The sequence below is a fragment of the Pongo abelii genome, chromosome 7 (genome assembly GCF_028885655.2).
Source record: "Pongo abelii isolate AG06213 chromosome 7, NHGRI_mPonAbe1-v2.0_pri, whole genome shotgun sequence".
Classification (NCBI taxonomy): Eukaryota; Metazoa; Chordata; class Mammalia; order Primates; family Hominidae; genus Pongo; species Pongo abelii.
In genome coordinates, this window is record NC_071992.2 from 21,174,989 (window position 1) to 21,197,063 (window position 22,075).

Sequence of the window (22,075 nt, forward strand, 5' to 3'; positions counted from 1 at the left end):
GGCTGGGCGCAGTGGCTCATGCCTGTAATCCCAGCATTTTGGGAGGCCGAGGCGGGTGGATCCGAGGTCAGGAGATGGAGACCATCCTGGCTAAAACGGTGAAACCCTGTCTCTATTAAAAACACAAAAAATTAGCCTGGCATGGTGGCAGGCGCCTGTAGTCTCAGCTACTCTGGAGGCTGAGGCAGGAGAATGGTGTGAACCCAGGAGGCAGAGCTTGCAGTGAGCTGAGATCACACCACTGTATTCCAGCCTGGGTGACGGAGCAAGACTCTGTCTCAAAAACAAAACAAAACAAAACAAAAACAAAAAAACAAAAATAAACTCTGATTTTATGCTATTAATTCTTCATTTTCATCTTTACCATAAAAATTGAGTCCTGACAATGTTCTGTTTGTTGGAGCTTTCTGGTTTATTTGGAATTAAAGATACTTGGCATTTGTTTGACTGTACAACCCTACCATTATTATTATTATTATTATTATTATTATTATTATTTTGAGATGGAGTCTTACTCTGTCGCCCAGGCTGGAGTGCAGTGGTGAGATCTTGGCTCACTGCAACCTCTGCCTCTCGGGTTCAAGTGATTCTTCTGCCTCAGCCTCCTGAGCAGCTGGGATTACAGGCACCCACCATCATGTCTGGCTAATTTTTGTACTTTCATAGAGATGGGGTTTCACCATGTTGGCCAGGCTGGTCTTGAACTCCTGATCTCAGGTGATTCGCCTGCCTCAGCTTTCCAAAGTGCTGGGATTACAGGCCCGAGCCACCGCCTCTGGCCTATAACCCTACTTATAAACAAAGGGAATATTAAGTTAGAAGCCAGAATCAACTGTTTCTCAAACCAGTTTGAAAAGTGAACATAATTAGAATAATTCTTCTCATATGAAAGACAGACTCTGGGGGAAGCATATTTTGTAACTATGTAATACTGATGTTGTGAGCAGCATCATTTTGTAACCCAGTTGCTTATTTAGATTTGAAATGCCATACTTCTAAGTTTAACTGTAGTTATTATTTTTCATACTATCCTTTGGCCAATCAGATGGGGTACACTCCCAGATCCATTTGGGAGCTTCACTGATTACAGAGGGTTATTCTGACTTGATGTCTGCAGGAAGTCCACTAGCTTCTGATGTTATTAGCTTTCAGTTTTTCTCTTTTGGAAGCTTTTGCATAAATATTCATGGCAGTTTTTATGTTTAAATAGAGCAGATATGAGGCAGATAAGATTGCTTTAACTCTGCTCATAGAGCTCCAGCAGCTGTAAGAATTTCTGTAATGTGGCAGATGGATGATGCGCAGTGGCTGTTATGCGTAAGAGCATACATACGTTCTCTCTTGGAGACCTTGAGGAAGGAGCAAGCTTCAGACGTGGAGATGACATGCATTTGGGTCCCTGTCCTCCTACCTATTAACAGGTCAACTTAGGCCAGGTGTGGCGGCTCACACCAATCATCTCAGCACTTTGGGAGGCTGAGGTGGGAGCATCACTTGAGCTCAAGAGTTTGAAACCAGCCTGGGCAACATAGTGAGACCTTGTCTCTACTAAAATTAAAAAAAAATTAGCCAGGTGTGGTAGTGCACGCTTGTAGTCCCAGCTACTTTGGGGGACTGAGGTGGGAGGATCACTTGAGCCCAGGAAGTTGAGGCTGCAGTGAGCCCTGATCATGCCACCGCACTCCAGCCTGGGAACAGAGCAAGACTCTGTCTCAAGAACAAAAACACCACGACCAACAAAACAGGTCACCTTACCTCTTTGGTAAAGGGATAAGGCCTATTTTGACACCTAATATGAAGGTCAAATGATGTATTAGACTTCAAAGTGCTTTATAAGCAAAAATTATACAGGTAGGAGGGTCATTTTCTTCCCTTTTTTGGTATAGAGATAACTAAAGAGTGTATTTCCTGGGTCACAGCAGCATATGGAAGCTTCAGAGAGGGCATGGTACCCTCTTTGAAAAGCCTCTTCATCCTGCCTGTAGGAGTGCTTCAAAGAGGCAGTGGTATTGCTCTGATATTGCCGTCATAAATCATCTCTTTTGAGCCCATTAATCATCTAGCTTTTTTTTTTTTTTTTTTTTTTTTTGAGACAGAGTCTCACTCTGTCACCTAGGCTGGAGTACAGTGGCACAATCTTAGCTCACTGCATCCTCTGCCTCCTGGGGTCAAGCAATTCTCTTGCCTCAGCCTCCCGAGTAGCTGGGGACTACAGGTATGTGTCACCACGCCCGGCTAATTTTTGTATTTTTAGTAGAGATGGGGTTTCACCATGTTGGCCAGGATGGTCTGGATCTCTTGACCTTGTGATCTGCCCACCTCAGCCTCCTAAAGTGCTGGGATTACAGGCGTGAGCCACCACACCTGGCCTCTAGCTGTTTTTTGTTTTTTTTTTTTAATAATGGAAATACCTTTTGGATCCCACTATTTTCAGTCTGTTCCTTGTTGTGCATTTCATGGATTTGTAGAACGTGTAAGTGTATCTAAATGAGCCTGCTTTCTTCAAGTTTTAAGTTTTTCATGTTATTTTAACCCTTTAGAATAATGGCAAAATCTTGGTTCACCTTGAAAAGTAGAATTTTTATAAATGTGGTTCTTAGTATGTGTGAATAGCTTTAGAGCTTACAGTATGTTTTAGACACATTGAATAGAAGTGTTTAAATCGAAGGATTCATCTCTGGAGTGGTTGTTCAACTAATTTTTTTTTTTTTTTTTTTTTTTTTGACACGGAGTCTCACAGTCACCCAGGCTAGAGTGCAGTGGCACGGTCTCAGCTCACTGTAACCTCTGCCTCCCAGGTCCAAATGATTCTTCTGTCTCAGCCTCCCGAATAACTGGGATTACAGGCATGTGCCACCATGTACCACCATGCCACCTAATTTTTGTATTTTTAGTAGAGACGGGATTTCACCATGTTGGCCAGGCTGGTCTCAAACTCCTGACCTCAGGTGATCCGCCTGACTTGGCCTCTCAAAGTGCTGGGATTACAGGTGTGAGCCACCGCGCGTGGGCATAATGAGTTTTTATGCTAAAATTCTTCTACTCAAGAACAAGCTTGTGAGTTTTGGTATACTAAAGACAAAACCTAAAATTTCAAAGAAAAGAAAGATCATCAATCAACTCCAACTACCATGAGTGGATGGTGTTGGTGGCCATCGCAGTCACTTTAGTGCCAAGTGGCATCACTTCCATGCATACTGTCTGGAGCATGTGTCTGTGCTTCATATTATTTTAATAACATAATTCATAACCGCGTCAGATCTGACAAATGCAAAGGCAGTGAGCATGTTGAAAGTACTAGTAAGAAAAGGTATACAATGATGATAGGAAAAAATGTAAGATAATTTAAAGAAAGCAAGTAGTAAAAATATCTTGTTCATGTGTACATGAGATGAACTGTTTGGTTGAAGGAATAACTGAGAGATGGAGGATAACTCATGCATTGTGTTCAAAGCACTGTACCCAATGCAGATGATAGTAATTGGCGGGAGATTGAAGGGAAACTGACAAAATAGACAACACTTTTGAATACATGGATTAGAAGATAACCATCAGATGCCTATTAGCCTAATGCTAATTCAGGAAGCAACTAAGAGTGTGTTTCAAAGCTCAAAGACTAAGAACAGCAAACGTGCTGCTGACAAAACCTTGGTCCAGAACTCCAGTTTCATAAGTCCAGATCTGTCTGATTCTGCAACAGCTGCTCTACATCTGTTCTATTTTAGATGTAGAGCAGCGAAGTAGCCTTTTATAATATTAAAATGAGAAAAAAATGAAAGTATGATAAGTAGCAATTGTGAAACGTACAGGATTCATTAGTTTGCCAAGTAACAAACATAGCATATTTGAAACATTCTCTGCAATACTTGCGGGAGTATTCAGAAAGAAGGGTTACCTGCCTCCTAATTTAAGACTGATCCTTTTTGCAAAACGGTGCCCCAAAGATCTTATATCATCAAAGAAAGGGAGAGTGGGCCTGTTTTTAAAGCTCTCATTCCTGGTGGTGGAAATGCACTCCGAGATTTTAAAAGTCATCTTGGACTTTTGAGCAGACGTGCTTACATGAAACTTGTGGGAACAGTTCACTCTGTTCCCAAATAGAGGAACTGATTACTGTTCTAAGTTTAGATGCAGAGCAGCAAAGTATACTTTTATAATATTAAAATAAGAAAAAAAATGAGAATATGGTAAGTAGCAATTGTGAAACCTACAGGATTCATTAGTTTGCCAAGTAATAAGCATTAGATATCTGTTGACCCGCATCTCATTTTCTTATCACTACAGTGTCAACATAGTGGAAAAAGCATAAACTCTGGCACAAACCAGCTGTCTGGTGCTGAGCAAGCTCCACAACTTGTCTGAGACTTGGTTTCTTCATCTGAAAATTGCCCATTATGTTGCCCATCCATCACAGATGTTGTGTGGAGTAAAAATAATACCAAGACACTAAGATGGTGCCGGGTCATAATACGTCTTCAGTATGCATTAGTGCTCATTAGTGGAATTAGCGTTAATCTCACCACCTATGATTAATTATAAAACTTCAGCAGAGAGCTTGAAACATGCCACCAGCAACTGTTGTGACCAGTTTTATCAGTTGATAGGCTAAACTTTTGAAGCAAATAGTCCCCAAATGCCATGGCCAAAAATACAATACAAGTTATTTATTTGTCTTCTGACAGTCCAGAATAGGTGTTCTAGTTCAGGAGGGCTCTGCTCCACACAGTCATTCAGGGACTCAGGCTTTTGTAGTCTATATCTGCTATCTTTAGTAGTAGCACTACTGCTATCACCATTCCACCCCAAAGGAAGGTGGAAGTGGCCTGGGGGAGTGTGTGAAGGAGGTTTTAAGTGGGCCTGGGGAGAAATGGCAAATGCCTGTTGTCACCTGCATTATGTTGAGACAACTGCTAAGGCATTTGGGAAATGCGGTATAGTCGGGTGGCCACATGCCAGCCACTGTGAGAAAAGGGGAAGATTGAGAAAGCCACTGGTTTATTGCATGGTGTAGTAATGATCCTCTGTACTCCTTCTGAATAGTGGCACCAACCTTTTGCTGAAATTTTGCTGACAATTTCCGATCTATGCCAAAATTAAGAACTCAGACACAAGGCATATACTTTGTGGTAATGTGGGTTGTGGGTAGGTATATCTGGGTACTCAGGACATGTGACTACCCATGTTGGGACTTCGCTTAGGCTCTGCACTCCAGCCAGGGACTGATAGGGGCCTGTGTCTTAAGAAGCACCCATTGTGATTTGCTGGCATACTTGTGATGCCAGAGGGTTGGCCTGTGGCAGGCAGGAATGACACCAGGGAATTTAGGCGACGAATCTGGGAACCCCACTGGGGAAGTTGCCTCACGGGAAATCCATCTAGAGCAGCAGAAACATAGATACTGGGTGACAAGGGCGGGAAAAGAGGAGAAGTGTGGGCCAGGCAGGGAAACTGGACAGGGCTCCCAGGCACCAAACTGGTGCTCCAGGCATGTCTGCAAGGCTTCATATAGTTAAATCTGGAGACGAAGGCATTTCTTTGGCCTGCAGTAAAGCAGGGTATGCAGAGATTAAGCAAGAAGAGAATTTAAACAGGGGGTAATGTTGATGTCTAGAAGTGATCCCCAGGGCCCTCCAGGGCCAACCAGATGGGAGCAAAATATACCAAACCACCAGCTCCTGGCTCTTGGGCAACAGTTCCTTTGTAAGCCCTACTGAGTGGGGATACTGAGGATTCACATGCCCGTTGCTGTAGTCAGGATCGGCCCAGGAACTCAGGTGCCAGTGGGAGCCTTGGGTGCATCCAGCTGTAGGGGTGGGGGCAGCATAAGGGAATGTTGAAACCAGGGAAACATTGACAGATTATCTTATGAAACTGCACTGCAGCTCCAAATGCCATAAATGTGTTTCGTTTAATTTTTAGTCACCCTCCAGTTCTTCAAGAAATATTCAACAAATGTTGGCAGATTCAATCAATCGTATGAAGGCATATGCATTTCACCAGGTAAAAGACTTCCCTTCTGTCCTCCGGGGGCTGCATACCTAGGCATTTCCACTAATGTTTCACAGATTAGTTGATTAATCTCATGCAGAAATGAAATTAAGCAGCAGAATGGGAAATCTGTCCTAAAAGCTGCAAACACTGTTCTGCATCTTTACCCGTTTATCTGGAGTTCGGGAAGTGTTGAATGTCATGGAAAGAACAGATGCCAAGATGTATCAGCTAAACTCCTCCCAGAAGATCTAACATAGAGGCGGCATCCCAGGCTGCTGCAGACATGGAGGGAAGACTGATTTCAGACAGTGATAAATGGAGCTTTACACTTGGCAGAAAGAGTGAATTCAGATAGAGTTACTTCTGTGCTCATTGTTTCTGAACCTGTCCCTTGAGGATAAGCAGCTGCTGTGTCCTCCACATCCACCATGCCTGGAACCCCTTCTGGCACTCAGCCCTCTGTCACATCCATCCAGATGTGACATTCTCCCTCCAGGCCAAGCCCTGCTTCCTCCATCGTGTGAGCTTGCTATCATGTCATAAATTGCTCAAAATAAATGACGCATAGACTGGTACTTGGAAGCTGTAGTAGGATTTGACCTACAGAGAGTCTGAAACAGCAGCGTAAGATGTGAGCCTGTGAAGAGAAGGTTCCTGAGATCGGGCTGTGGTGGAGGTCAGCCCAGGGACCTGTGTTCCTGTGGACCATGCCATGAATTCCATGATTCCTCTGAAGGGACATGCATGAACTTGCGTTTTTAAGACTTCAAGAAATCAGGATGAAGTTGTGGAACTGTAGTCCTGTATGCATACTGCTGATACAATACATACTTCTTTCTAAAACAGCAGCAATAGGGAATCTAAAGGACATTTTCATTAATTCTGCTTAGATCTTGCTATGTCATTTTAAATGGGGACAGCTGAGGAAGACAAAGGATCGTATATTCATCCAAGCAACATTTATTGAGTGTCTACTACACACTAGGCACCGTTATGGGAGTTGAAGATACATTTTATGAAAAAAATCAGATAAAATTCCTGCCCTCAGGGAGCTTATATTCTTCATGAGAGAGAGAGATGATAAACATATCTGTGAGGACAGGTAATCACTTGTTAAGCACTGCAGAGGAAAATAAAGCAGTATGAGAGAACTGAAGAATCCTGGGAGGATGGAATTGGGATGGGACAGATAGTCAGAGAAGGCCACTCTGGGAAGGCAGTATTGGAGCAGAGACCTGAAGGAAAGAGGGAGGGAGCAATGTGGATGTCTAAGCCATGTGGACGTCTTTTCCAGGCAGAGGGAACAGCAAGTCAAAGACACAGAGGCAGGACCTCACTTGGCATGGTCGGGAAAGGGCTGATCATTTGAGGGAATGAATGAGCCAGCTTGCTAAGCTTCTCTGTATAACAAAGGTGATAAAACAGAGGCATCCTGCTTTGGGGGCAGTTGTGAGGCTCTGATGAAGGAATTGGTGGGGAGGCATTCTAAGTGCTTCCATCAACAGGCTGGACAAGAGGCTTTCTGTATGGGCCCAGCGGCTTTCTATATGGGCCCAGCGTGGCCTTGTTTTCTGGTCCTGTTAGCTGAGCACATTTTCACAGCTCACACCACACATCTGGGTCTCTGGATTAGCATCTAGCCTCAGCCCCTCGGCCCCTCCACTCCAAGCCATCACCTGGATTTCCCCATGCCTGGCTCACAGTCCTGAGTCCTGGACCAACATGCTTCGAGCAAAACACTGCTGAAAAGGAAATGATGGTCTTCTGAATAGAGAAAGTAAACCATTACAGATTTTGATAAAAGTAAAATTCTTTGAGAGACTCAGGACAAGTTCCTTACGTTTTCTAGCTTTCTTGAATAAATACGGTGGTCAGGTCCATATATAGATGGGTAATAGCAGATCTCATCTGCTATTACTCTGTGAAACTCGTTAATTTTTCTTCTTTTCCACTGTGCCTGTACATAATTACATGCAGATTAAAGGAGTAGATTTATTAAATATAGCTCTGTTAGACATTTGAGTAACATCAACCAAGTACTACATCTGTTATTATTAATATTTTCTCTTAGGTAGAATCATGTTCCAAATTTCTTGCTTATCCTCAGCAACAATATCCGTGATGATCATAGCTTGATGTTTTCACTATATGTTTCCTAATCATTGAAAAATAAACACGTATGCATGTGGAAGCATGAACAAAGCTCCACTTTGAAGCTTTTTCTGTTTAAGCTTAGAAATTGCTAGCAGCACATTTGTGTATCTTGGGCCTGCAAACAGCTTCAATCAAAGGATGGCAAATTTTAACAGTCCTTTCAAACATCAAAGCTGTCCTTTGGATTTTCAAATGTTGGCAAACAAAAGGAGCTTAGCTCTAGGCAGGAAAACAATGTAAGGAAAAAAAATGAAAACAGTAAATGCCCAGAAGTTTAGTTACATCTGCAGTGAAACACAATTTATGAATGATGATTACTTGAACTGTGACTTATGACTGCCCACAGCGATCAGAAACAAGTTTCACAACATTAATGTTCATACTTTATGTTGTGGTGACATAACAGCAAGGAAGTCTTTACATTTCTATGGGAAAGCACAAAAGAAAAAAGCTTGTCACTTGTGATAGAGAGGTGGGTACAGGCAGCCCTTCCTGGCCATTTCAGTTTGTTTTATTACTTAGCTAACCAAGGCTTTTATTAGTCCACCAAACTGTAAATTCAGTCTTTTTGTGAGCACTCAGAAGGTTGTGTCCAAATAAGCAAAGTACTTTTCAGGTCTAAGTGATTTGGTTTGTTCATTTCTCTTTTGTTTAAAATGATTTCCCTTGAATGCTCTTAATGCCAGGAAACAGTACACTTAAAAATGGTTAAGGTGATAAATTTTGTTATGTGGAATTTTACCGCAAGTTTTAAAAACCAAATTCTCATTTTAAAGGAATATTTACATTTTAAAGGAATATTTACCTTCTCAAAAGATGCTTTTGAAAAATATTTTTCTGTTTTTTTTTTTGAAACAAAAAAAATACATATTCTGGCAGGGTGTGGTGGCTCATGCCTGTAATCACAGCACTTTGGGAGGCTGAGGCGGTGGATCACTTGAGGTCAGAAGTTCGAGACCAGCCTGGCCAACATGGTGAAACTCCGTCTCTTCAAAAAATACAAAAATTACCCAAGTGTGATGGCACGTGCCTGTAATCCCAGCTACTCAGGAGGCTGAGGCAGGAGAATTGCTTGAACCTGGGAGGCAGAGGTTACAGTGAGCCGAGATTGTACCACTGTACTCCAGCCTAGGCGATGGAGTGAGGCTCTGTCTTAAAAAAAATAATATTTATTTTGAACCACCTAAAATCATGTAGTAAGTACCACATTTTGGGACACATGATTCGGGGGGAGAGATTCAGCTGAGATTGCTCTGGGAATATGCATTTCTTCTGTGGAGTCTGTCAGCTACCGTAAAGTAGGTTGATGCTAGTTCTATGTAATAGTGTGTTTACATCCTTCTTCAGGAAGTCAATTTGAAGCAGCTAAGTACTGTGTCTGAGGAAAAGGAATATTTTTTCTTACTATATGTTATACACTGTGCCAGGAACTTCTTAAATTATCTAATCCTCAATATAACCCTAAGAAATATTTTTTTCTCATCTTTCTTATGGGGAAACAGCCCAAGAGAGGTTCATTTGTCGCTCCTGGAGTTACACACTAGCTAGCAATGGTCAGTCCAGCTTCAGGTCTTACTGACTGCGAAGTCCACACTTGATCCTCCCTCATGGGCCAGAGAGTTAGATACAAATCAGCTGTGCCGGGTATCCCTGTCCTTCAGGAAACTGCTGGATTTGCTCACCAAGGTTCATTTTTGTTTTATTTTGTTTTGTTTTTGTTTTGTTTTGTTTGTTTTTAAACAGAAGAAAGAATCTATGAAGAAAAAACAAGATGAAGAAATAAATCAAATAGACGAAGAGAGAACGAAGCAGATTTGTAAGAGCTGGAAAGAAGACTCGGAATGGCAGGCATCTCGTGAGTACCCAGAGGTCTCCATAGCACCTTCCAGGCTGTCAGCTGATTCTCTCACTTAATAATGTGATCAATCTAGAAAGCGCTTAATGTGGGTTGTTGAGAGATACGTTCACAGTAAGTTACCACTCAAATGTTATTACTAACTTATTGCTCAAATGCTTACAAGCTACTTTTGAACAGCAGACTGGTTCTCCATTCATTTCTGTGTCACCAAAATTATGATGTAATTTATCAAATAGCATGATATACAGCTATGGAAAATAGGTTTTGGAAGAGTGTTTAATGATCTTAGACTGTTTACATCTCATTAGCTTGGGGATGAAATAGAATGAAAAGCTTCGCTATTTAGAAATGTCTAAGTATCTGAAGGAAAAGAACTGGAAGGTTATAATAACATGTAAACATTAGTTTTCTTGGAAAGGTGAGATTCAAGATTATTTATTTGAATGTTTTTCTTGTAATTTAATATTGTGTTTTGGATTTTTTTCCCCTAAATTTTTGATAGTGAATACATTTTAACTTTGTAATCAGAAGCACACAGGAATACCAGGCCAGATGTGTTAGCATCCCGCTCGTGCCTGTGACCCAGCCCTGACTCCTACTTGAGTGAGCAGAGCCGGTGAGAAAACTCATAGGAGAAGAATAAGCCCATGCAACTGAAGGCAGAGGAGAGGATGCTCCAGAATGCTAGAAGAATTAGGTTTGAGAAAGAATTAGTGTTTCCATCTGACTCAGAGAAATCTGAACTGCTAGATCATCCTGAGGTAGCTTGAGGAAGACAGCAGATATGGCTATATTCGCAGGATGTTGAGATCCTACATTGATCTGCAGTCCCATTACAACCAATGCCATTTAAATGACAACTACTGTGAAATGAAAATATTTGCAAGATCCAGTGGCCTCTTTGTACTATGCAGTGAAATCCTAGTATAAGGGAATATTTTGTGTGTCTCTTTGAAGTCAAGTATGACAGGATTTGACCAATAATGCTTGAAGTGTAAATATACTCAGTAAAAATCATTTTTACATTCTGCATTTGAGTCTCATTGCTACAACAAAAAATTCTCTTTTACAAAGTAGTCATGCACTGTATAATGATGTTTTGGTCAACGATGGGTCGCGTATATTTTTTAGGCCAGGCACTGTGGCTCACTCCTGTCATCCCAGCCTTTTCGGAGGCCAAGGTGGGTGGATCACTTCAGGTCATGAGTTCAAGACCAGCCTGGGCAACATGGTGAAACTCCATCTCTACTAAAAATACAAAAATTAGCTGGTTGTGGTGGCGTACACCTGTAGTCCCAGCTACTCAGGAGGCTGAGGTAGGAGAATTGCTTGAACCAGGGAGGCGCAGGTTGCAGTGAGCCGAGATCGTACCACTGCACTTCAGCCTGGGCAATGTAGAAAGACTCAGTCTCAAAAAAAAAAATAAATAAATAAAACACAGACACACACATACACAAAACCAAATAATAATAATAATAATAAACCCAAAATAATGGGTCACATACATTTTTAAAATAAATTTTATAAATGTAGTGTAGCCTAAGTGTGAAGTGTTTACATAGTCAACATCAGTGTGTAGTAATGTCCTAGGTTTTAACATTCGCTGAGCACTCACTCACTGGCTTATCCCAGAGCAACTTCCAGTCCTGCAAGCTCCATTCACGGTAAGTGCCTTATGGAGAGGCACCATTTTTTTTGTCCTCTATACCATGTTTTTACTATACCTTTGCTATGTTGGGGGTATTTATGATTTTTATTTTTTTTGAGATGGAGTTTTGCTCTTGTCACCCAGGCTGGAGTGCAATGGTGTGATCTCAGCTCACTGCAACCTCCGCCTCCTGGTTTCAAGGGATTCTCCTGCCTCAGCCTCCCCAGTAGCTAGGATTACAGGCGCCTGCCACCATGCCCAGCTAATTTTTTGTATTTGTAGTAGAGTTGGGTTTCACCATGTTGGCCAGGCTAGTCTCAAGCTCCTGACCTCAGGTGACCCACCGACCTTGGCCTCCCAACGTGCGGAGATTACAGGTATGAGCCACTGTGCCCGGCCTTATGTTGGAGGTATTTAGACACACAAATACTCCTGTGTTACAGTTGCCTCATGATGCATTTCTCAGGATGTATTCCTCTCATTAAGTGACTGGTGACTGTAATATTAAAAGGCAGGCTTGGGGTACTCTTTTATGTATTAATGTGTTCTACAATTACCTGTGGTTAAGCATCCCTTTAATTTTTTGTCTGTCGTCCTGGTTCTCATTTTGTCCTGCTCTCTGCTCCTTCACCCTATGCACAGCCCCATGCCACTGAGTAGTCCTGATCTTTGCTAGTGAGTCAGGCACACTGCATCTGAACATGAGTCTATGCAGGAGGTGATAAATGCCTCTTATTACTCAGCACCCCTGCCAGTTTGAACCCATGCTCAGGCGGGGGATCCTCACTTGGTCTTGCCAACTGCAGGAAATTCTTGCACACTTTCTCTACTTCTCTCTCATCCCTTCTTCCTCCTCTTCCTTTTCTCTCCCTCTCAGAAAACCCCCAGTCCTGTATGTAGAGAGGAATCCTGCAGCGAACGCTGGGCAAGACCTAATGGCCTGGATCATAGGTGTTAATAATGATTGTTCCTTATTATAAGCAGACAACAAACTGCTGAGAACCTGCGCTGCTGCCCGTTGTGCAATGCTGAGCCTTCTCACCTGCTCTGTGGGCTGATGAGGGTTTCCTCGGACCCCGTTGTTTTTCTAGTGCGAAAATCCAAAGCAGCTGATGAGAAGAGACGCTCCTTGGCTAAACAAGCACGAGAAGACTACAAGAGGTTATCCCTCGGGGCCCAGAAAGGAAGAGGAGGTGAGAGGCTGCAAAGCCCCTTGCGTGTTCCGCAGAAACCAAAAAGACCTCCGCTTCCACCCAAGCCTCAGTTTCTAAACCCAGGAGGGGCATATCCTCAAAAACCTCTTAGGTAAGAAGCCACACAGATGGGTTTATGCATAAACATTGCAATGGGCTTTGAATAAGCGTTGAAATTAAAGGGGAATTGTATGAGCTGCCATGGGGTGTGGAGGGCCGACTGGCAGCCTGTGTAAGTAGTTCAGGCTCACGTCTAAGCCTTCTTCCTGGGTGATCTGGTCGGGCATTCGTCCCCTTATTAGCTGTCAAATGTCCATAGCTGTTATACTTTGGATACCCAGTGAAATAGTAAAGCTGTGCATGGAGTGAGAGACCTTCCCATGTCCCTACCCCACTCTCCCCTTTCCCTCCCCCGCCCCGCCCCGCCGCCAGGACGCAGCCGGTGAGCCAGTGAGGGGAGAAGAGGAAACAAGTGAGGTTTCACTGATGCCCAAGATCACCCCTTAGTCAAAGATTATCAAAGTAGGAACTCAAAGGCTTGCTGACTTTCGCGTGATCAGCAGGATTACGTTTTCACTGCCAAGGATTAAAGGTTTGATGGTAATTCTCATTCAGGGATACATAGCCAAGTTCATCTTTTAAGAATTTGGAAAGGCTCCTTTTTTAAAATAAATTGTCTATTTGGTGGTGGAGATACCATTGTCTGCTAGGCTGTGGAAGAATTAGGAAGAACCATTTGTTCTGGAAAAACTGCAGAAAAGTGCAATGATGCTGTTATAGAAACCCCCATCCCTTATGTTTGCTGATTATAAATTTTATTTCTGGTTATTGATCTTATTTTTAACATCCTAGTATTTAGAAGTATTAAAATCAAATATTGATTGAAAGAAACAGAATTGTCTAAAGGCTTGCCTTCTGAAATAAAAACTAAAAATAACTTGAAATACTTCTCTAAGATTATGGAGAAATGAAAAATAAGACTCTACTCCTGCTTGGAGTCGTAGTTATCGTCAAGGTTTCCTTTAAACAGGAATGATGACCTCAGGTGAAACACAAAGGCAGATGTTTTTCTTTGCTATAATTATTTCTACTTACTCTACTGGAAAGTTCCATTTCAGGAAGTGGGGACCAACATGGAACTCAGTGGAGTAAGTGGAAATAATTACAGTAAAGACCATGATCTCCAAAGTGATGGTTTGGGTAATGATTCTTTTCTTAACAACAACAAAGCAAGAAATGTAGTCAGGAAATAGGAGTCTCCTTAATTATGTGAACAGCTGACAGAGGTGCACACGGCCCTCTAAGTGCTGGAGCTTGTCTGTGCGCACATTGGCGACAGAGCCTCAGCAGGGATGTTTTTGCAGCTAACTCCTGTTCTCCGTCTCTTCCAAGGGTAGCATGGAAATGACTTGTAGATGTCCCTGTCCCACAGCATTTTGAAGAACAGTATATTTGATTGACAGCAATGAAGGTGGTCTTTAAAAAAGGGCAATTCCTATTTTCAGCTGTGCTCAGTTAGCTCGTTTTTTCCAACTGAAGATGCTGCATGAAGTGCTTTTTGTGAGTCAGATTGGGTGGTTTTAGGGCTGGGACTTGACACAGGGATGGCAGAGGTCACCTTGGAGCCACTCCAGGAAAAGACAGAGATCGGCTCCTACAGCGTCTGTGGAGTTTTGCTCGACCTCCAAGGACTTCCCAAAAAAGAGTGTAATTTGGAAGCTAGTAAGAGAATGTATAATATAACTTAGTATGTGTGCAGTGTCTGCCTCCCAGAGAAGTCAAATATTATAGGATATTTTCTCCAAAAGGCTCCGAAAGTCATTAGGGATAATATATACACATACATGCATATGTACATCTATATATGTATATCTGAAAGTATGTCACACGTAACTCAGAAACACATGTTATAAAAAGCGTAAAGAACCATAAGTTGGTTAATTACAATAAATTCTAGTGGTTCATCCAAACTTGATTGTGGTGGTTGTGTTTCATAAATTGTATTTTGTTTTTGACACACAATAATTATATGTATTTATGGGATACAGTGTGATGTTTTGATACATATATACATTGTGTAATGATCAAATCAGGATAACTCACATGAATCACCTCAAACACTTGTCATTTCTTTGTGGTGAGAACATTCAAAATCCTATCTTTTGGCTGTCTTGAAGTATGTAGTACATTACTGTTGAATGTGGTTACGCTGCTGTCCCGTAGAGCAGCAGAACTTATTTCTGCTGTCTCACTGTAACTTTGTGCCAGTTGACCAACCTCTCCCCATTTACCATCCCCCCTACTCTCCCCAGCCTCTGCTAACCACTGTTCCATTCTTCTATAACATCCACCTGGCTGGGTGTAGTGGCTTAGGCCTGCAATCCCAGCACTTTGGGAGGCCGAGGTGGGTGGATCATGAGGTCAGGAGTTTGAGACTAGCCTGACTAACATGGTGAAACCCCGTCTCTACTCAAAATACAAAAATTAGCCTGGTGTGGCGTGCACCTGTAATCCCAGCTACACTGGAGGCTGAGGCAGGAGAATCACTTGAACCCAGGAGGCGAAGGCTGTCATGAGCTGAGATCGCACCACTGCACTCCAGCCTGGATGACAGAGTGAGACTCTGTCTCAACAACAACAAAAAAGGTCAACCTTTTTGATTCCACATAAGAGTGAGGTCATGCAGTGTTTGTCCTTCTGTGTTTGGCTTATTTCACTTAACATAATGTCCTCTAGGTTCATCCATTTTCTTGCAAATGACAGGATATTATTCTTTTTATGGATCTTTTGTTCTCTTTAATTTTTTTGAGAAACTTCATACCGTTGTTTATAATGGTATGCTAATTTATTTTCCTACCGTCAGGCAATGAGAGTTCTCCTTTCTCCAGATTCTCACCAGCATATTTTTTATTGCAAATGACAGGATATTATACTTTTTATGTCTGAATAATATTCCATTGTGTATACACACCACATTTTCTTGATTCATTCATTGTTGGACACCTTGGTGGATTCCATAGCTTGGCTATTGTGAATAGTGCTGCAATAAACATGGGAGTGCAAATGTCTCTTTGACATACTGATTTCATTTCCTTTTGACATAGACCCAGTAGTGGGATTGTTGGAGCTTTTGTTCTACTTTTAATTTTTTTGAGAAACTTCATACGGTTGTCTATAATGGTATACTAATTTATATTCCTACCAGCAGGCTATGAGAGTTCTCCTTTCTCTGGATTCTCACCAGCATTTGTTTTTTGTTTGTCTCTTTGATAACCAAAAATACAAAACTGGGCAAGGTGATATTGTGGTTTTGATGTGTATTTCCCTGATTAGTGGTATTGAGCATTTTTTTCATACACCTGTTGGTCATTCGTATGTCTTCTTTTGATAAATGCCTATTGAGGTTTTTTCTTATTTGGATTATTTGTTTTTTTGCTATTGAGTTTGAGTTCCTATATTGATGCTTTGTCAGATACATAGTTTGTCAGATACATAGAGTATGAATATTTTCTCCCTTTTTGTAACTTGTCTCTTTACTCTGTTGATTGTTTCGTTTGCTGCAGCAGAATCTTTTTTAGCTTGATATAATCCCATTTGTCTATTTTTCTTCGGTTGCCTGTGCTTTTGAGGTGTTACTTTTTAAAAATCTGGGGCTAGGCGTGGTGGCTCATACCTATAATCCCAGCACTTTGGGAGGCCAGGGTGGGAGGACTGCTTGAGGCCAGGAGTTTGAGACAAGCCTGAGCAACATAGGGAGACACTCATCTCTATGAACAAATTAAAAATAAAAATTCTTGCTCAGACCGAGGTCCTGAAGTGTTTCCCCAATATTTTCTTCTGGTAGCTTCATGGTCTCATATATTCAAGTCTTTAACCCATTTTGAGCTGATTTTTGCACATAGCAAGAGTGGGTAGTTTCATTCTTATACATGTCACTATCTAGTTTTCTCAGTACCATTTATTGAAGAGACTATCCTTTCTCCGGTAGGTGCTCTTGGTGCTTTTGTTGAAAATCAGTTGACTGTAAATGTGTGGATTTACTTCTGGGTTCTTTCTTCTGTTTCACTGTTTATGTGTGTGTTTTTATGCCAGTACCACGCTGTTTTGATTACTATAGATTTGTAGTATATTTTAAAGTCATTTAGTGTGATGCCTCCCAGCTTTGTTCCTTATGCTACAAATTGCTCTGGCAATTCGTAGTAGTCTTTTCTGGTTGCATAGAAATTTTTAAAGTTTTTTTCTTTTTCTGTGAAAAATGTCATCGGTATTTTGATAGGAATTACATTGAATCAGATCTTTTTGGGTAATACAGCCATTTTGACTATTAATTTTTCTAATCCATGGACATGGGATGTTTATTTTTTTGTTTCCTTTCATTAGTGTTTTATAGTTTTTCTTGTAAAGACATTTAACCTCCTTGGTTAAATTTATTCCTAGTTATTTTATTTTATTTTGCAATTGTAAATAAAATTGCTTTTTTTTTTTTGCTAGTCCATTGTTGATGTATAGAAATGCTACTGATTTTTGTAAGTTTATTTTATATACTACAACTTCCCTGAATTTTATAAGGACTAAGAGTTTTTTGGTGGAGCTTTTAGGGTTTTCTGTATGTAAGATCAGGTCATCTGCAAACAGACAATTTGAGTTCCTCTTTCCCAGTTTGGATGTGCTTCATTGCTTTCTCTTAACTCATTGCTGTGACTAGGACTTTCAGTACTATGTTGAATAAAAGTGATGAAAGTGGACATTCTTGTTTTGTTCCAAGTTTTAAAGGAAAAACTTTCCATTTTTCCTCTTTCAGCATGTAAACTGTGATTTTGTCATATATGACCTGTATTGGGTTGAGGTACATTCCTTCTATACCTAATGTGTTTAAAGGTTTTATCATGAAGGGATATTGAATTTTAGTAAATGCTTTACCTGTGTCTGTTGAGATGATCTTGTGGTCTTTGTCTTTTATTCTGTTAATGTGATGTGTCATGTTCATTGATTCGTTTATGTTGAACCATCCTTGCATCCCTGAGATGAATTTCCTTTTGCATGGTGAAGGATGTTTTTGACGTGCTGTTGGATTTGGTTTGCTAGTATTTTGTTGTGGATTTTTGTATCTATGTTCATCATCATCAGGAATATTGGCCTCTAGATTTCTTTTTTTGTTGTGTCTTTGTCTGGTTTTGATATCAAGGTAATGCTGACTTCATAGAATGAGTTAGGAAGAATTCCTCCAGCTTCGGTTTTTTGGAATAGTTTAAGAAGAATTGGTATTAGTATTTCTTTAAATGATTGATAGGATTTGGTGGTGAATCCATCAGGTCCGGGGCTTTTTTGATAGGACACTTTATTAATGATTCGATCTCGTTAGTTGTTATTGGTCTGTTAAGTTTTCTGTTTCTTCATGAGTGAATTTTGGTAGGTTGTATGTGTCCAGGAATTTATTGATTTACTTCCAAGTTTTCCATTTTGTTGACATATAGTTGTTGATAATAGTCTCTAGTGACCTTTTTATTTCTGTGGTATCAGTTGTGATGTCTCCTTTTTCATCTCTGATTTTATTTATTTGAGTCATCTCTTTTTCTTTGTGTAGCTAAACATATGTCAGTTTTGTTTATTAAAACCACTCTTCATTTCATTCATATTTTGCATGGTTCTTTAGTCTCTATTTTATCTATTTATGCTCTGATCTGTATTATATTTCCTTCAACTAATGTTGCATCAAGTTCTTGTTTTTCTAGTTCTTGTGGTACAACAATAAAATTACTTATTTGATATCTTTCTACTTTTTTGATATGTGTGTTTATTGGAATAAACATCACTCTTAGAACTGCTTTTGCTGTATCCCATAGGATTTGATATGTTGTTTTCATTTTCATTCGTCTCAAGAACATTTTTGGTGTCTGAAATTTATTTATTGACCCATTGGTTGTTAAGGTGCATGTTTAATTTCCACATATTTGTTTCTAGTTTTCCTCCTATTACAGATTTCTTGATAAGTTTTAACTTAAAACAATTAAAGAATTGTTTTGTGGCCTAACATATTCCTAGAGAGTATTCTATTTGCTGTTGAGATACTGTGTATTCTGCAGCTGGTTGATTAGAATAGTCTATAATTGTCTGTTAGGTACATTCTAGAGTGTGGTTTAATTGTTGATTTTCTGTCGGTATGATCTGTCCATTGTGGAAAGCTGGGTGTTGAAGTCCTCTACTATTGTTGTATTGCAGTCTTTCTATTTAGGTATATTAATATTTGCTTTCTAAATTTAGGTGCTTCCATGTTAATTGAGTACATATATAACTGTTCTTGCTGTATTGAACTCTTTGTTATTGTATACTGGCCTTCTTTGCCTCTTCTTACAGTTTTCAGCTTCAGGTCTGTTTTATATGATATAAATATAGCTACTCCTGTTGTCTTTTGGTTTCCATTTGCATACAACGTTTTTTTCCCTATTCTTTCCCTTCCAGACTATGCATGTCCTTACAGGTGAAGTTAGCCCCTTGCAGGCAACATATAATTTGGTCTTGTTTTATTTTTATCTAGCCACTCTATGCCTTTTAATTGGAGAATTTATCCATTGATATGCAAGGTAATTATTGATATGTAAGGGCTTACTATTGCAATTTTCATTCTTATTTTCTAGTTATTCTGTAGATCCTTTCTTCTCTTATAGTCTTTGTGGTTAGGCACTTTTCTCTAGTAGTACATTTTGGTTCCTTTTTATTTTTGGTGTATCTGTTATAGATTTTTGCTTTGTGGTTACCATGAGACTTACAAAAACATCCTGTAGTTATAACAAGTTATTTTAGAGATTTACAAACTTTGTGAAGGAAAGAAACAAAAATACTGTACACTTTACCTCGATTCTCTCCTTGTATTTTGTATTTTTGAGTGATGACTTACATTTTTATATTACCTATCTTAAGTTATTGAAGTTATTTTTGATAGTTCATTTTTTAGTCTTCATATTAAAGGTATAAGTGGTTTACACATCATGATGATAGTATTATAACAAAAATCATGTTAGCATCCTGTTTATGTTTGAAGAACTATTTTTTAGCATTTCTTATAGGAGAAGTCTGGTAGTGGTAAATTCCCTCAGCTTTTGTTTGTGTGGAAAAATCTTTCTCTCTCCTTTTCTGCAGGAATACTTTGTTGTGTGCAGTATTCTTGGTTGCATTTTTTTCCCTTCAGTCTCAGCATGTATCATCTCACTTCTTTCTGGCCTATAAGGTTTCTTCTGAGAAGTCTGCTGTCGGGTGTATTGGATCTGTCTTACATGTTACTTGCTTCTTTTCTTTAGCTGCTTTTAGGATCCCCTATTTGTCTCTGCACTCTGAGGGTTTGATTATAATACGTCTCGGGGTATTCCTATGTAGGTTGAATCTGACTGGTGACCTTTGACCATCCTATGCTTGGCTATTAATTTTTTTTCCAGGTTTGGAAAGTTTTCTGTTATTATTTCTTTGCATAAGCTTTTAACCCCTTTGTCTTCCTGAATTCCCTCTTTAATAACTCCAATATTTACTCTTTTCATGTTGTCCCACAGACCCCATAGGCGTTCTTCATGTCATTATATTCTTTTTTATCTCTGTGTATTTTCAAATAGCCTGTCTTCTGGCTCACTAATTCTTTCTTCTATTTGATCAACTGTGCTGTTGAAACTCTCTTGCATTTTTCATTTTATTCATTGCATTTTTCAGCTCCAGGATTTGATTTTTTAAAATTACTTTAGTCTTTCTGCTAAATTTCCCTGATGAATTTTTGAATTGACTCTGTTCTTTCTTGAAGTTTGTTGAGCCTCCTTAAAACAGCTATTTTGAATTGTTTTAGAGATCACACGTCTCTATGACTTTAGGCTTGACCTCTGGTATCTTATTTTGTACATTTGGTGAGGTCATATTGTCTTGAATCTTCTTGATGCTTGTGTATGTGTGACAATATCTAAACATTTAAGGATTAGGCTTTTATTCCACTCTCCACAGCCTGGCTTTATTTGTGCTTGTCTTTCATAGGCCCTTCCGGAAATTCTAAGCCAGCTTAGAATTCTTAAATTGTTTCCTGAGCCTGTGACCACTGCAGCCATCTCAGCACTAGAGGGAGCTCCAAATCCAGGCTTGCTGCAGCTCTCCCAAGGGCTCCATGATTTACACAGCTCTCCCTCCTTGATGGACCTGGAAGAACTCAAGGAGGGTACAGGAGCTGTGTGGGAAAGCTAGTCAGGGACTCTAGTACAGAAGACTGTTTTAATCACCCAGACAAGTGTGTCTCCTAGTGGATCCCTGCAGGGAATGGATAGTTCCTTGGCTTCGGTGGTGGGAGGGGATGGAGCTGATATTGGACCCCCTCAGTATCTGTTTTTGGAGAGTAACTGGAGAGCCCATCTCATTGGCTCAGATAGACGCTTGTCTCCCAGCAGGTGCCTCTACAGACAGGATAGTTCACTGACTGCAGTGGTGGTGTTGTGTTTAAATTGAATTCTGCTCAAAATTAGTAGGCTGTTGAGTAGGACTTGGAAGTCTGTTTATTACATTGCAAGGTTACTCTTTGTAGTAGAAATTGACTTACATCCTAGAACTTAAGTTCTGCTACTGAATCTATTTCAAAATGATTCTGCTGCCTGTATCTTTGTCTTATCAAACTTCAAATACTCTTCTTCCTTTTACTTTATATTTCTTTATTTTTTTTAGCAGAAATAAATGTCATCAAAGTGTGGAAGAGGATAAAGCAAGTCAGGGAGGTTAGTGGAAAGAGAAGAGAAAATCAAATAATGCAAACATTAGAAAAGAAATCTATTTTATTGCATTTGATTTCTTTTGTTTGCAAATACCTGCTTTCCAGGAAAATGTGCTGGGGTAAAAGTGTATTTTGCCTTTTAATGCTTATTTTCTCAGATGTTAATTAGAAGTTAATGGAGCTTATAATTCCTATACAAATGAATTTAAATCTGTGTGTTAACACAGCAGTGGCTCATTTCCATAACTAGCCCTTTAAGACTGGAAGGACAAGTGACAGATTTATATTCCTTCCTCTTCTGCCCTTGAGGAGGTGTATAATGGTAGTGTGTCACGGCTCCAGCCTCCTGTTAGCTGAGGTCATTGAATTAGATTTGGAAATATATATAATTCTCTCTCCCTCCCATTCTCTCTCCCATTCTCTCTCTCCACACACACACACACACACACACACACACACGTGTATATATATATGTATATATATTTGCATGTATAAAGCACCTC

The 22,075-nt window shown here is 40.1% G+C and overlaps 1 protein-coding gene across 4 annotated transcripts in view; it reads left to right on the plus strand.

Moving 5' to 3' along the window:
• SH2D4A (SH2 domain containing 4A) overlaps nt 1-22,075 on the plus strand; it is an 82,406-nt gene that overhangs the window by 38,205 nt on the left and 22,126 nt on the right. For 2 of the 4 annotated variants that reach the window (XM_024251461.3, XM_024251460.3), the window contains exons 5-7: nt 5,920-6,000; nt 9,889-10,000; nt 12,743-12,956. In XM_024251461.3, coding sequence (XP_024107229.3) covers nt 5,920-6,000; nt 9,889-10,000; nt 12,743-12,956 — 407 coding nt within the window. The remainder of the gene's footprint in view (nt 1-5,919; nt 6,001-9,888; nt 10,001-12,742; nt 12,957-22,075) is intronic. The other 2 variants (XM_054561293.2, XM_024251462.3) reach the window with 1 other exon arrangement.